The sequence below is a fragment of the Xenopus tropicalis genome, chromosome 9, assembly GCF_000004195.4.
Source record: "Xenopus tropicalis strain Nigerian chromosome 9, UCB_Xtro_10.0, whole genome shotgun sequence".
In the NCBI taxonomy this organism is placed as follows: domain Eukaryota; kingdom Metazoa; phylum Chordata; class Amphibia; order Anura; family Pipidae; genus Xenopus; species Xenopus tropicalis.
This window is the reverse complement of record NC_030685.2, coordinates 53,833,990-53,851,320: the sequence shown is the minus strand read 5'-3', so window position 1 is coordinate 53,851,320 and position 17,331 is coordinate 53,833,990. Positions and strand designations below refer to the sequence as shown.

General features: G+C 37.7%; 1 protein-coding gene across 5 annotated transcripts in view; it reads left to right on the top strand.

Moving 5' to 3' along the window:
* Positions 1-17,331, top strand: part of trak2 (trafficking protein, kinesin binding 2) — a 30,881-nt gene that overhangs the window by 1,815 nt on the left and 11,735 nt on the right. For 2 of the 5 annotated variants that reach the window (XM_012971167.3, XM_004917779.4), the window contains exons 2-6: positions 4,825-5,105; positions 6,989-7,183; positions 13,692-13,754; positions 14,507-14,580; positions 15,333-15,449. In XM_012971167.3, the coding sequence (XP_012826621.1) occupies positions 5,069-5,105; positions 6,989-7,183; positions 13,692-13,754; positions 14,507-14,580; positions 15,333-15,449 (486 nt within the window). In that variant the 5' untranslated portion in view covers positions 4,825-5,068. Of the gene's footprint in view, positions 1-4,824; positions 5,106-6,988; positions 7,184-12,923; positions 13,077-13,691; positions 13,755-14,506; positions 14,581-15,332; positions 15,450-17,331 lie in introns of those variants that run through there. The other 3 variants (XM_002936536.4, XM_004917780.4, XM_031893718.1) reach the window with 2 other exon arrangements.

Sequence of the window (17,331 nt, the reverse complement as noted above, 5' to 3'; positions counted from 1 at the left end):
TTTCCAGGCATCATTGGTTTTACACAGTCATCTTATGCATCATTGTCATTAAAACAAGGTGCATATTGACTACTTGGATTGTAAAGCTGCAGTTTAGGAAATGCTTGTTTGCTTGTGCTGGTTATATAGCATTTATGTAGGCAAACACTGAGGAGACAGAATGCCTTGAATAATGATGACTAGAGTATACATTGCAAAGTCACCAAGGCTCGATGTATGATCAGGTCCCATGTGTCTGTAGTCTCAGGAGGCATTATTAAGAGCTCACTTCCCGTTGAAAACAATGTTAACATGATGAGAAGCCCACATGTACAACATTGCATATGCACTTATTGCCCTCCCTAACAGTCATTCAGTGGAACCTTGTTGCCAGGTGGTTTTTATAGTATTTATGTAACAAACCCAATGTTTGCCTTTTGATAAAAAGAATCCCACAAAATAGTGTCATATTTTCAATGCTTGGTGGGTTTTATTTCTGTATTAAAATGTATATATATTTCTTTGTTTTTGAGGTATTTTTGTACAATTCTCAAAGGGGGTATAATTTTGCAAGTGCTACATGTTCTTAGTCACCTAGATACGTTGTATAAAATAGTTACCAAACATGTTTTAAATCAGACTTCAGGGTAAAAGATAAACTCAGATTCCATTATACAGAATTCTATTGTGTAAGACACATGAGATAAGATAGTGGCAGGAAGCTTTACAGAGAGCTATTTAGAGCCAGTGACAATACTATTCCAGCATTTTACAGTAGTAGGCAAGTCATTTGACACACCCACATGTATAAATATGGATTATATGAAAAGCATGGTGTTGCAATTTAAGCATGCCATGTTGAGGCCTTCCAATTTTGAGTATTGTAGCACATCCCAGATATATAATCAATGGGATAACTATTAATATGGAGAAGTTTGTAGTTGTATTTATCATCTGAAAAATCTGTGGCATGGCAAAAGTATTTACAAGTGTTTTGTTGCCTGGCAGGCACCATAGTACCCTGTGTGGCATTGTCCTAAGGTTGGTGATATCAGATTGATATGCAGGGTGCTTCTTGTCCCAACAAGATATTAAAACCTGCCCGATCAATGTCTGTCTGAGTTTCATCCAGATATGTCAGGTAGGCTCATCTGAGGGCCCCCATAAATGGGACGAAAAGTGGCCAACTCGGACTGCCAGTAGCTTTTATTGACCCCTGTATGGACACCTTTAGATCAAGCAATAATCTGGGAGACTGGGAATTATACCTATTACTTAGGGTGTAGCCCAAAATGCATCCTGTTTTAGGGCTTCCTGTAGCTGTTCCTATTGAGTCTCTAAAAAAGCCTGTTTGTGAGTGCTGCTCAACTTTCCTTTGTGTGAGACTGGGAGGAAGCAGTCAGGCGTATGAACTCTAGGACATACACAAGAAGAAAATACATTGTCTTTATTAATGGCTGTTGTTTTGTCAAAAATAAAAATTTGCTATTCTCTCTGTTTATTATAGTTACACTTTCCATAGCAGTGATGATGGTCTGATTTGATCATTGGTCTAGGGGCCAAAGATTGGATATTACAAGAAGCCTTTGAGGACAAATTGTGGGGCAAGGACCAACGCACTGATGTGGGCAAGGGCCACTATTTTTCCAGCCTTTCAGATATCTGCCGATGCTTATCAGATAAAGATAATCAGCTTTCAGGGGCTGAGTCAGCAGACCTTGTCTGACTGTGTATGGCCATCTTCCTCAATTGTGAGTCTCAGCACTCGAGTCTGGTGCTGACCATTGTGTAACTATTCTGTTGCTTGCTATGGCGAGTTGGTCACCTACATAAGAAATGTACAGTTGATGCTTGCTCATTTAGAGAGGGATAGTTAGCTTTATTCCAAGGTGCTGTAGAGGCAGCCTGTGGGCAGAAGGGAAGGACAGAAATTAAGACCAGGGTTATCACTGCTGATTTCGGGAGTTGGAATTGTAGTATAAACTATGTACAAACGGACACCTATGCCCCTTCTAGCCTGTGATCAGCAAGGCATATACACTCTCCAAACCATTTCGGCATCAGAATTGTTATTGTTTTTCATTTTGCTATGTTATCATAGGTAGATATTTAATGGCTAATTGCACTTCTACCTTTTTCTTTGTAAAAATAGTTCTTGATTCTGTTTAAATGCTAATGCCTAACTGTTTAATCTGTAATCACAAGCTTCTTACAAGACTAAAGTAATTAAATGGTATTGCAGTGGGATAATCTGCCATGCCAATTGTACAGCTGGAGGAAGCTTAGATGGAAGCTGCTACACACACTGCCGAAGTCATGCAGAACCCCAGGGTAGGATTAACAGTAAAGATATTTTAGCTAAGATGTCACGGTTACACTAGTTTTAATTCCTAGCCATTGTCAAGCAATTTTTTCAAGTACTGAGGCCAAATCTACTTCAGACAGGAAACTCTTAATGTAATTATGGTGTTACTGCATAATTAAAGTAGTTTCATGACAAAATTGTTTGTGGGAAAATGCAGGAGGTGGCATTTTTGTGAGATTAACTGATTTAAGTGTTTTAAAACTGGAAATTCCCATGTGCTGCAATTGAAAGTTATATTTGGGCATTTGGATGTCTGGGGGAAATTGTACTCTCCACAAATGCCCCATGTGTCATTGCACACTAATTTTTTTATTGCATAATAAAAGTAAATGTAAATATAAGCATTTGTCCAATTTACATTTAATAATTTTTTTTTTTTTAGATTTTTGTTTTGTTAATATAATTGCTACTAAAGGCAGTTTTTGTCAGAACCAGCAGTGCAGAGAATACAAAAGGTCAAATTCTTGAAACCTTCTGATTAACAGCCTCTGAAGCAACATGCAAGGCATTGTGGCAAGATTGTAATTAATGTATGTTGGGAAGTTATTTAGAAGTAAAAAAAAAAATACAACTTTACACCATTCAGAGTGCTGCAGCATGATTATTTTAGATTACACTGTTCCCTAGCAGTGGGTTAAGCAGAGTTCACCCAATGCTACAAAAAAGCAACTATAAAAGTAGAATGTTTCCTCTCTGTTGTGGTTGGTTGGGTTGTGGCTTGCTTGTTGTCACAGACTTGTTTTTCTTGTTATAGCTAGAAAAGTGAAATAAAAAGTAGCCATCATGGCAGCAATAAAATAGTGAACAACTGTCTTTCTTTTGTTGTGTGAAGTTATAAAGACATGTATACAGGTCCCAGATAACAAATTTGATAAATGTTAAAGGGGCAATATACACCTGCATTCAGTGGGAGTTTAGTAATTACATGGGCATGCATTCTGCCTGTTTTAGTTAAAAAGATCCAGGTTGTTTTGTTGTTTATTGCACTGTACTTCCACAGTTAGGATTATTGGCTCCTGTTTATCTGCAGATCCTTTTGCACTTTATAGCTGTTATTATTATTATCAAGTATGTTTCCAAAGAAATTGCTGTTCTGGCATTTGTTATACTAGTTATATTGTCATCTGAAGTCTGGTATTTTTATATATGCACAATTAAATCTGAAAAGGGAAAATGGCTAATGTTTAAACAGCTGTAAAACATTTCTTATAATTAAAAAATATATAACATATATGAGTGCCAATTAGACTGGCACAGTTTTTTACTGGTACTTACTAACCGATGGCAAGAAATTAGCGTAACTTACATTCACTCAGTATATTCTTCTCTCAGTATACCCCAGTTCATAAGGTTGTCCAAAACTTTGAAGGATGCCGCAGCTCTTAAAGAGCGACACTGACACTAAAAAAACACTCTTTGAAACATTAGTGTACATTAAAAATTGCCTATAGGTCATATTGATAGTTTTTCACTGATAGGGCTGCATTTGTAAGTAATTGTAATTTGTAGTTCCTAAACCTGACAGTTTTGCCAACTGGACTGTTCCATTACAAACATGTCTGTTGTAGCTTATCTGCTGCTCAAATATAACAAACCCTTCATAGAGGAACACGGGGGATCATTAAGTAATGTAAAAGCATTGGGCAAATACTTTTAAAGAAGGAAAGTTTCAATCACTGGAGGGGTCTCAAATGTTTGGCACACCCCAGTGATTGTGTTTACTTAGCTGGTACCCCAAACCGGTGCTACTGTTAGCAGAAAACTGCACCGGTGAAGGGTACATGTGTGTGAGCAATCCTCTTATTTCTTTAAAATCCAGGGGCTGCCACATGCGCAATAGAGTGAAGGAGCTGGCTTTTTTTTTTTGTTAAAGTTTGGCTTCTCACTCCAGAGGATTGCTTGCTCACAGATACCCTGGACTGGGGCAGTTTCCTGCTGACAGAAGCACCAACCCGGGTTTCAGGTCAGTAATTACAATCACTGGTGGGTGCCTAATATTTGCATCACCACCAGTGACTGAACCTTTTTCTTCCCCTTAAAAGCAAAATTATAAATAGCATGCAAAGACAATATCATGATAGATGCGTACTTTCTGTTGTCAGTACCTCTTTACAAGCAATGTAGCAGAAGCCACTTGTGTACAATCCAAACAGTAGTGCAGGAACCATTGTGTAAAATCATGGAAATGTGCACCTTAAGCTTTAAGTGCTCAAAGCGTTTGTCAAGAACTTTCACTGTGACCTTAGAATGCTTAAGTTAAACTGAAAGGAAATCATCCAAGCAACATCCTGGCTTAGTTTGCATAAAACTTGGCCTTTTGTGTACTAAAAGATACAGTTCCATTTTCACAGTAAAAGGGATCAAATAGTTTAGCGGTTTAGTAGTTGTTTGTGTTGCTTTTGTCACATTTGTGTTAGTGGAATGTTATAACAGTGTATATTGTTGAAATGCCAAATCATGACTGAGTCCATGTTTTCTAGGTGACATGTTGCTAGCTCTCCTACAAAGTTGAAGAAGCAGTGCTATCATCATGAACCTAAGATATGCTGCGCACTGGAACCCTTCACAGCAGAGACTGCAAATGATTTTATTACTGCAACTTCAGCAACCACTTTGCAAAGCTGTAAAGTAACAAAGAAGTCTCCGTGTTCCATATCTGAACTAAAAGCAGATGCTCTACTCACAATTCTATCATCAACTGCCAGGAGACTAATAATAATACTCATGAATATCCACCAAGCAAGCCTATCATCAAGACATGGTAGGTGTTATATGCTGATTCTTACAGAAAAAAATGCTATAAGCTAATGTAAAAACCCTCTTAAGCCAACTACTCTACCTATCAAAGGGATCAACTACTCTACCTATCAAAGGGATCAAAGGGATTGTAAGCATTGTAAAGTAATGCATGTGATGGAAGTAGGGATTCAAACAAATTAGAGCCTTTTTTACTCTGATTCGGCTAAATCAAAGAGCCGGAGTGAACTGAATCTATATAAAGTAAAAAATTTCCTGGGAATTTCTGGTAGCACTGAGGGTTCGGATTCTTTTCGGTATTTGGCCAAATCCCAAACCAAGATGTTCGATGCATCACTAAATGGAAGCAGCTTTGTTGGGATAATTCAGTAGTTTAGCTAAAAGTTTTAAAAATGCTTTGCTTCAAATGTTAAATGTGGGGTTCTATTTTGCAAGAGGTAGCCCAAACTGAATCCAAAATCCTGCATGATGTGTGTTCTGCATTGAGCAACTGTAGACAACAAATTTATGCTCACTTAAAATTCAGGTTTGAAAACTGCATTCAGATTTAAATGAGAATACAATTTTTGGCTTATTTCGTTTTTTTGCGATGGATTCCATATTAAACTAGAGCATTGTAGAGCAGTATATTTCATGTGTGTCTGGTAGTGACCACATGAGGACTGCTCATGACAACCCATTAATAGCACGGTTTAGAGCTTGCAAATAAACCTTAATATTCATAGTTTGCATAAATATTTATATGTGTACAACTTTTTCAAGTAATGTTGAAGTAATAGAAAGCAAATGCAGTTTGACGAACACCCAAGATGATTGCTACAGAGTCCCTTATAAATAGGTATATGTGTCACCAACTAACCGGAACCTATATGCTACTGTTCACAAAAAAGCTGTTTACAAAAAAGTAGTGTTATCCCACCCAGAGTAATATAGCATCCCAATTTTGGGCCTTGTTCCATATAGCCCCTGTTATTTAAAAAATCCTCAAATCTTTTCATGTCAAGCTAGATGTTTTTCTGAAATTTATAGCCCACTCAGTATGAAAAACTCATCAAAGCTTCCAAGAAAGGTACAGTTTCCCTGACATGGGGCAGTTTTATGTGAAAATAAATGGTACTGTTTTAATTCCAAGAACTACTAATGAATCAAGACTTAGACAATGTAAACAATACTTCATTTCCCAATAAAAATCATGGCCACTGTATTAGCCAAGAGTTAATTGAAAGGTTTTAAATGCCAAGACCATTATTGGAATAGATATCATGGTACACAAATCAAAGATCTTAGTAAAGTACCATATATCTATGTAAAATACTGGCAGTGGTAATTTACCATATGCCAGTATTTTACAGCCTACGTATGTCTTTTTTTTTCTACCAATATTGTTAATCATTGTGTTAACTATGCTAATATTGCTGAACATTAACATTGCTGAACATTAACCATAGGATGGGCATTAATCTGTTCGTGTCCCAGCATACTTTAGGTGCCTTGATTACTGTGAGGTGCTTTGAGTCCTGTATGACAAAGGTTCTGTATAAATATTTTGTAATTGTGTGCTGATAGTAAGCCATTGCAGGTTCGATCTATTTGCACATTGCAATGGCACAGGTTGGGTAGATAGTGACATTATCAAGAATAAATATCATACCTGAAAACAATAGAGCAGACAAGTTCTTTAAAGAGAAAACAACATTTTTGAATGTTGATAACTTAGTCGCTTTTCATTAGCATAGTTAAATATAACCAGATGAATACATTTCCTTATTTCGCCCACAAAGCACTTTATTCTAGCTATTTTTTATAATAATTCAGACTACAGTAGTCTAAGATTGTACCTGAAAAAACTTTTTACTTTGCCTCAATTGTGTGTACAAAAAAATACAGATGTCCATTCCAGCAAAGATGCTCCCGAGGTAGAATTGGTCAGTATGCTAGAAGATCAGCTGCCTCAGTATAAGTTACAAGTGGACTCCTTGTATATGTATGACAACCAAGACCTCATCCAGTCACCAGCACACCAAAGCAATGGCCCTCGAAACCTTTCTCCTGTCCTCGCCGAAGAGCCTTTCAGATACACAAGTAAGTAAATTACATATGCTTTGATGATAACACAAATATGTTAATGTCACTTTGATAAGATATCTCCGTATGCATACAATATCAATTTACATTTTTTTCTGTTATTGCTATGTCTGGAATTTTCCAGTTGCCATTGGTTGTTAGATTATACTCCCTTTGTAATTACTTGAATAGACATTAAACACAACAGAAAGGCTACACAAGTCACCGTCATAAGATGACCATACACTGGGAGACATAAGCTGCTGATTCTGTCCCTCCAGACTAAAACTTGCCATATTTTAAAAGATCTTTTTCTGGTCTTCCCTTTTAGATCTTTCCCTGAGGTAGGCAATATCAGACTGACCAGTTGTTTGGACCTCATAATACAGACTATTGGGGCCAGAACAGCATCAGGGAGCCAGTGGGACTTTAAAACCTGCCTGATCAATATCTGTGATTTTTGGCCAGATATCAGTTGGGCAGGCCTGCCAGGAGGCCCCATACACAGTCAGATAATTTGCTGACTCAATCTGAAGGGGCTAAAACTGCAGCTTTAATATGCCCCTGTATGGCCAATTTTAGTTGTCAACTTGTTGGCCTGTGTATGAGGACAGCCTGCCAAACTAATATCTGACCAAAAAAGTCCAGATATCTATTAGGCAGTTTATAAACCCTGTTGGGCAAAACCACATTGGCTCGTCCTTTCCCAGTGTATCTGCTCAGGTCTATGTTATGATCTGATCATTAGAATCTCATTTGTGCAGATTTATCGAGGGTTACAAATCTCCCATCTTTCATGGCCCTAGGGGATTTCATTAAAGAGTGAAATCAGAGCTCAGTACAGATAAACTCACCTTTCATGCTTTGTATTCATTCCTATAGGATTTTTTGAGGTGTATTTATTAATGGGTAAAAGTTAATAGTTCACCATTCAATAAATACAATTCAATAGAAATGAATAGAAAGTTGGTGAGTTTTTCTGTAGTGAGTGATTGTACAGCTTATTATATGAGCTCCTTGCCCTAGATCCTCTATTAGTTTCATTAGAAACTGATATTGGGTTTCCAGTTGTAGAGTATATTTATTGCACTGTCTGGCCTAAATAAGATGGTCACAAATCATCTGTGTGATTCAGACTGGATTGGACCAGAATGTCAGATTCTGATTCGACCCCTTCAGACCAAGTTGACCGCTTATCGGCCCATGGATGGGGCCCCCCCACAGGTCAAGTATCATTTTGATTCATTGATGCAATCCTTGGCCCAATGGTCTGCATTCCTGTCATTGTGATCTGATGGTGAAACATCTGGATCAGCCCAATATTCAGAAATGTTTGGGCTCTTAGTACTGCACCTATAATTCCCACTATTTCTAAAAAAAAATTGGAGAGGCAAATTTAAGCATTTTGCATTATATCTATTGTGACATGATGTCTGCCTGTACACATATTTTTTGGGGGGAATTAGCTGTGGTAGGCAGGTACACAGCGGATCAGGAGCAAAGAGACAGGGACACTATTCCTTCAGGCAAAAAAACTCCTCCCAACATAAACATTAGCGAACAGTTTATTCATGATTTTGTCCCCTCTTTGGGACTCTCACCTTTCAGAGTAACTCTTACACTCTGGAACCTTTTCCCAGGCTTCTCACCATCCACCCAACGACCTTCACACATGCACGGTGACTCTCATACCTGTCAACGCTCAGGCTACTCACTGAGCCCTGCTGTCTCTCCCCTCCTGGGATACCAGCTCACCAGCTTCTGCCACACTTTGGCTTCTCACTAAGCCTTGTTGTTCTGGCACTCATACACATGGTCACAGCTCCCTCTGCTCCTTGCAGTGGCAGGCAGCACCCCCAGCCCCTCTGGAAGTTCCTCACACAGGCAGGTAGCCTTCCAGTAGCTCCTGGCACTTGGCTACAGGTCCTTCGCTCCTTGCAGTGGCAAGCAGCACCCCTACCCTCTCTGGGTGTTGCTCACACAGGCAGGTAGCCTTCCCGACCTGTGCCTTGCTCTGAGAGACCTTTTTTCAGTAACTCCTGGCACTTGGTTACAGCTCCCTCTGCTCCTTGCAGTGGCAGGCAACCTTCCTGCTCTGTGCCCCACTCTGAGAGTGAACCCCACTCTGTGAGTCAACAATCAACCCCCGCCCTCCAACTAACAATGCTGTGGAATGCCACAGGCAGGAAGCTACCTACAGGTGGCCAACTGAAAACACCAAACGGAGCACGGAATAGAAGGTCTCTCCTACTCTCCCACCATTCACTCCAGGAACTCACTTATCCAGCTTTTTCTAAGCTGCTACCAAAAAAACAGCACTACTTGCTGCAAAACCAGGCATTTTTTCCTGGTACTACCTGTATACCACCTTAAACATTGGTGGAAAATACACCAAAAAGTAATCTTTTTTTTTTTTTACTGCATCTCTCACAGTATATAACTTCAAATAACATACCCTAACAACAGCCTTCATAAGTACAGCAATTTAATGTGTAATCTTACTGTGCCATAAAGATTTATAGTCATCAAAGATAATCATCATAGATATAAAGATTTATAGTCATTAGACTGTAGTTCAATTGAGTTATATCTCGAAAATTGTTTGCTGAAAAGGCCCTTAGACCTTCATATCTCTTGGATCCTGCTTAACCATTCTTTCATATTGAGGTGTTGGGGAGGTTTCTAAGGCAGTGAAATTAAATATTTAGTTGCATTCAGGAGTAAGTGGTTCCAATGAAAGAAGATGCTCCCGTATTTAGTATCTCTCTCTGACTGTGGGTATATTTTAGTTTTAGCAGGGTATGACACCACCTTGTGAGAATTTTATATATTTATTTCTATATTCGTGTGTTTACTACAGCAGAATTAAGTACTACAAATCTGTACCTGATTTAGCTGCAACTGCAGGTCTCCAAAATTTCATGAAATTTAGATGACATCTCTCTGATACAGCTATGTTTTTCTATGGTGTTGGGTACTTATTTGAGGGCCAGCTCAAAGTTTTTCAATGTACTGAAAACGTGAAATGTGTTAACTGTATGTGATCTTAAGTTGTAAAACTCTGCTTTATCTAAATAAACCATTTTTATAAAAATACACTTTTTAGTAGTATGTGCCATTGGGTAATCCTATATTATGTGATTTTAAGAACTAAGGGCTGCCTCCTGGGATGATACAACTCAGGATGTGCACAAACCAAGGGCACACGTTCATGTTAAGTCACATCAGCCAATAAATGGACAATGTTTTGTCTTTTACTCCCACACTACTTCCTGTTACAGTCAGAGCTACAATATTTCCTGTCAGGTGATCTCTGAGGGAGCACACAGCCCATAAAATGGTGACTTAAGGGAAAAGGGTAAAAAGTATTTACTGATATATAACAAAAAAGGGAAAGTTGTGCTCAACCACTAAATTATTAACTATTAGGTGGGGGTGCAACAAGGTTTTGACCACAAAGTACATATAGATAGCAACACGGCCCCCTCTCCCCGTGGGACATTACCCTTACAATGGGATCAGTTATCTCTGGCCATTGGGGTACATACATTAGTAATATCGCACTCACTCTCCCTCTCTGTCTCTGGAAACCACAATATATGTATATTTATTATATAGCTTTCTCTAAAAAAAATAATCCAGACTTGGCTTACTTAAGGTGTTTTGGGAAGTTGTAATTGTTCCATTACTTAAGATGTTAAGATGACCAAATGATGAGTGCTCCTATTTTGGTGCAAGGATGTTGCAGAGAGGTCTGAGAAAGTGTCATTGCTTGCCAGTATTTGCAGAGGTTGGTGTAAGGTGCTAAATTCCAGTTGTACTGAATGCAATTTGTAGAGTACTAAAGTTCCCATGTACAGAGCAGTGGGGCAGTGGCTGCAACCTACACCTTGCGCTGGATTAGAGTGAGCACTGTTGGGATGCAACAAACCACTCTACTTCTCCTGCATCACATAGCTGCTGGTGCTCCCTATCAATATTCTAAGAAGTCTGACTAGAGCAGTGTCACCGCTTTGTATTTCCTTAGGCCTCTGAAGAACCTGCATTACCGAATTGTTATTGATGTTCATTCCTGCTCAGACTTCTTTTAAAGTTCAGTGTACTTTCATTGTTTGATCCTGTTTGAACAATATTGGCTCTGGCCAACTAGCTGTTGATTTTTCCTCAAAAATCAATATTATTCATGAAACTGTACTGTAACAAAGTATTTGGGTGGGTGCTTATATTAGAATGTAAGAGAAAACCAATAGGGCCATATCCATTAAAGAGATACTAACACCAGAAATTAAATCTTTTTTTGCATGTTTTATAACATTGTCTTTGCAAGAACTTTATAATTTTGCCATAAAAGTATTTGCCTGATACTTTTAGATTACCTGTCTGATCCTCCATGTTCCTCAATGAGGGGCAGCCATATTTGTCTGTTAGCATTGGAGGCTATAACTGACAGACTAAGAAGGGACAGTCGGGTTGGCAAAACAGTCAAGTTCATGAACTTCAAGTAACAATTATTTACTAAGCAGCCCTGTCAGCGAAAAACAGTCAACACAACCTATAGGTAACTTTTTATGTATATAACTTTTATGGATATTTTGAAAAGTACTTTTTTTGTGTCAGTATCACTTTAAGGGAGGTTGTTTAGTGGCATATGTGATCAGAACCAACACTCCACTGAATAGCAAGGGTAGTCCAATTCTGCTTTCAATATCAAATACATTCAAAAATAACATAAAATTATTTTGTATTTAACTTATATTGGACTGTGCACCATGTTATGCTTATTATTATTAGTAGAGTACAGGTATGGGACCTGTTATCCAGAATGCTCGGGACCTGGGGTTTTCCGGATAAGGGATCTTAAGGGATCTGTAATTTGGATCTCCACAACTTAAGTCTACTAAAAATCATTTCAATATGAATAAACCAAACAGACTTGTTATTGTTTTACCTCCAATAAGAATTAATTATATCTCAGTTGGAATCAAGTACAAGGTACTGTTTTATTATTACAGAAAAAAAGGACATTATTTTAAAAATTAGAAATATTTGCTTATAATGGGGTATATGGGAGATGGCCTTTCCGTAATTCAGAACTTTCTGGATATCAGGTTTCCGGATAAGGGATCCCATACCTGTAGTATTATATTATATAGATATATAGATATTGTAAAGGTAGCTGGTGAGATAAAAATAGTTTAAACACTACAAATTGCACTAGCACTTGGTAAATTGAAGTGACCCTGAGAGGTGTCCGTTTCCTCTGAAGCAAATTGAAGCGGCCTTGAGAGGTTGACCTTCTCTTCAGTGTTGCTATAGTTTAACTATATTGTTATAAGGCATCATTAAAAATGTGGCGCTTATGTGTAACAGTGCTGCCCAAGTAGTTCAGATTTAGTATCATTAAAAATTTAAAAAACTTAAACAATCAAATTTACAAAAGAAGTTTGTAATGATAGAAATGCGTTATTAATTGGTACCACTAATTATATTGTTTGCTTCATTGATGAAGCAGACTATAAACAAATAAAAAGGATTCATATACAGTTTATCAAACAGTTGTGGCACGCATTGTGTATCTAAATGCTACAGTACAAATTCCTATGACTGAGACAGGACGCGTATGATAATAAAAGTACTGTGCACATAGGTCATATTCAGATTGGTCTGCTTGTTTTTCTTATGAATGGGCAGGGCTTGTTTTTTTTTTTTTTCTTTATAGCTTGACGCTTCAGGTAAAGTAATTATTTTAAGTGGAGTTCACTACCTTTTTATTCAGTATGCAGTGGTGTTATGCGGAGAATCAGTACTTTAGTCTCATAGTCTTTACATCAACATAGGATGTGAATAATGGAGCTGAATGAGCTGGATTTTAATCAGAATGGAGAGATTCTTAATCATTTTACCCTGGAAGGTGAGCACCTATGTGTGTTTATGATATTAGTAGGGCTAGTATACTACTGGTCTATAATTAGCAGTTAGGGCAGGAGTACACCAACATTGGGAGCCTAAAGCAGTTGATGGGTGGGGAGCAGCCTGTTTGCCAGTTTGGGTAAAATGTGATATCTTGGATATCCAAACCCCTGGAACTATAGGGGAATGACTGTAATTCTTTAAAGTTTATTTTTTATTTTAAATAGGCAAAGAAAGATTTTTCTAGTGAAAACCAGGCAGTAGAACTAGGTAATAGCGTGTTGGGAATACAGAACCATTGTACATAAATCCAAAGTGGTCTTCTGTCAGACACAGCTGAATTCAACCCCCTCTTTGTGCACTAACACGCACAGGCTTGGTGCACCCAGATGCTTAATGTATGGCCCATCAGTGGTCTTGATTGTCTTGCTACAGCTTTGTCCTTCATTAAAGGGAAAGTATTTGAATGTATTAATTTTAAAATCTGACCTGGCTAAAAGAGGTTTTAATTACACAGCAAAATTGCAAGTCAGTAGTTTCTTTCTTTTAACTCTTTTTATACTTTTCTGTCCACCAAATTTCTTCTTTCTCTTGCCTCAATTTCTTGGACTGTAAGAATTTACTGAACATTCCTCCAATCTCTTGGATGAGGCTTATCAGGCCAGCCAGTGTTCTAGAGGTAAACTTACTCTTTTCTTTCCTCCCACCTTACACTAAAAAGATATATCTCTGCCTAAGGAACACATAATTTTTTTTACAGTGCAGACTTTCCTATAGTCTAGGCCTGATCAGGTAGGACTACCTCAGTAGAAAAGGTTGCCATACTCGGGCAGATTTCCGCTGCCAATTTGGGTCTTTCAAACCAATTCTGCAGCTCATCTGCCCGTGTATGGGCACCCCAAAAGGCCTAACAGGCCTAAAATTGGTCAGATCTTGATTGGGCAGGTTTGATTTTACCGTCAAATTTGGGACAGATGTGGTATTTGGTCTGACGGCGGATATACCCGCTGTATTAATTAGCCTGATATCACTCACTGTAGGTGGCCCGACGAGCTAATTAGACCATGTATGGCCACCTCAACTCTTTATGTTCTTTCCATGTTAGTTACAGTAAGCCATATGCATCTAGTACTAGTCTGTATTCCTGATGTATTTTATGTTTATGATAATTTGATTGTCAAAAGCAGACACAAATAATGGGTAGATAAAGTTAGTAATGTTGCATGGCTCTTTATCTTTGTTGGATAGTTATATTGTTTTGTGCTGAAAAACTTTAGTTATTATCCATTATCCAGAGATGAGCTTTCCCTGTGTCAAATACAGGGACCAATATATTTTGAATTAAATGCTTGAATTAACATACATTTTAATTTTAGAGGAAGCCAGTCTCACCTTTCCATATTTATACTTTGGTTTGTTTTCCTGTTTAAGTTTTGGGATCAGAGAGAGTGGAGCAGTTGAGCAGAAGTTATGACAGTGATATGCTCAGCCATCTTCTGACTGAGGTAAAACAGCCTTTTGTTTTTTCTACTACTTCCTTTTTTGATTCATTTCCATACAGTGCTGGAATTAATGTGTCTGCATATGCTTCTGGAAAATGATTTATAACTCAATGGAAATATTCAACAGATCATATTATTATTATTTTTGATCAATTTAAGATAGCAAAATAGGAAGTTTAAGGATTTGTTGGCAGCAACAATTATGCAGTTGTGGTAAAACAAGCATTGTATATTACCTAGCTACACTATATAAGGCATAATGTATCCTTCACTCTAAATTGTAAGGATATTATAATTTATATTTATAATACCATAAGATATTGAACAAATGAAGCTGTAATTTGAAAACTGTTATATGAGAATGTGAGCTACATATCAAGCATCATAGCCAAAACTTCTGTGCATCTTAAGATTTTTCTCCTAATGCCACATGTGCCTGACACATAGAACAGGACACTGGTGCATTTCTGTCTCGCGAATAAGGCCGGTTGCTCCAGTTCATGTATTCTCATTCTGACAAAGTTTGATCCTGATGGAGATGCTGTATTAGCATGATAATGAGCCGCAGTATATAACTGCAATGTTAGTCAAATGTAATTCATTCTCAAAGGGAAATCTCTAACATGGAAGTTTATGTAATAAACATATACTACTGCAATATGGCAAAGGCAACTATTTTAACAGTCCTTAAATAGTTCTTCCTCAATGATCTACATAAAACTCACCCATTAATGTTTTTTTCTACATATTAACAGCGTGATAGGGACCTAGAACTTGCAGCTCGCATTGGTCAGGCCCTTCTGAAAAGGAACCACATCTTGACTGAGCAGAATGAATCTTTGGAGGAGCAGCTGGCACAAGCACTTGATCATGTAAGCTGTTTTATCATATTTTTTTCTTTTAATGCCAACTTCTTCAACATTATACTAAGTACTAATATATCAAGCAAATTCAAATCAGTTCTATGACTCAAATGTCCTTGCTGATTAGAGCTTACTATCTTTTTCCAAGATTTGGCAAACACTTTAATTTTAGTCCATGATCTCAGATAGAATAAAAACACTTGTCCATTATCTGGCCTATGAATTATCCGGATCATTATCAGCTTGAATAAAGCAATGGATCTTCTTACTGCCACACTGTTCAACATCACATATAGGAGCTGATTTACTAATCAACAAATCCGAATGGGAAAAATTTGGATTGGAAAACGAACATTTTGCGACTTTTTCGTAGCCGTTACGACTTGCGCGAATTGTCGCGACTTTTTCATAGCCATTACAAATTCCGTGAATTGTCGCGACTTTTTCATAGCCATTATGACTTTCGTGAATTGTCGCGACTTTTTCATAGCCATTATGACTTTCGTGAATTGTTGCGACTTTTTCGGAAAAGTCACAAAATACCGATCATTACGAAAAAAAACACATTCGGACGCTTTTCGGGCGTTCGTGGATTAGTAAATGTGCCCCCTAGTATAACAACATAGATTGTCTGAAAGAGCCTATGAAGTGTGTTGCTATATAACTAGCATTTGCCAATCTCAAAAATAAAAACATTTTATTATTTTATATTTAACTAAAGTTCAGATTAAGAATGTGACACACTGAAAATAAGTAATAAGTTTAAAGAGCATCTTAAGTCCTAAACTTAACTTCTAGGTGTAGATTATATGAAGGTCTAATGTCTCCTCTCCGAACTTCTGTTTTTAACTCCTGTGAAACAACTTCTAATTTTGCATTATTCTACCTACAGTTGTCCAAGTTATTCAAATCTGCAAGGGTTAGGCAAATCAACTCAACACTTCTTTTCACAAGAATGTGATGTTGGGTTGATCATAATATGGATAACGTTAAAGGAATACTGTCAAGGGAAAACATGTTTTTTTCAAAGTGCATCAGTTAATAGAGCTTCTCCAGCAGAATCCTGCATTAAAATCTGTTTTTCAAAAACACACACAGATTTTTTTATATTTAATTTTGGAATTTCACATGGGGCTAGCCATATTCTTCATTTCCCAGGGTGCCCCAGCCATGTGACCTGTGCTCTGATAAACTTCAGTTGCACTTTACTGCTGAGCTGCAAGTTGGAGTGATATCACCCCCCTCCCAGCAGCCGATCAGCAGAACAATGGGAAGGGAGCAAGATAGCAGCTCCCAGTAGGTATCAGAATAGCACTCAATAGCAACTCTGGCTTGGGACTCCTCCAGTTACATGGGAGTAGGAGACACAATAGGTTACCTGAAAGCTGTTCTAATGTGTAGTGCTGGCTCAGGCACAACGCACTGAGATGGCTGCCTACACACCAATATTACAACTAAAAAAAATACATTTGTTGGTTCAAGAATAACATTTTAAATGGTAGAGTGAATTATTCCCTATGTAAACAATGTAATTTAGAAATAAAAAGTATACCATAAAAATCACAAGAGTATCCTTTTAACTTGGCGGAAGATGGTTTGGTAATATATATTGTAATAAGGTAGTTTATCTGTACTGCAGCATTTTGACGCAAGCTAAAGTAAATCTGCACACTTAAACTGGCCATACACGTTGAGAATTTAGTCTTCTTCTGATGAATGTTCTTACGTTTAAATGCAACGATTTGAAACTAACATTTAGACTGAAATTGTAGGATAAAGCCCTTAAAATACAAATCGGAGGATGTTCAGAACATGAATTAGTTGGCAGACACCAATCGTACGAAAGTGACTTCCATTGTAGGTCCCCCATGATATCGTCTGACACACAATA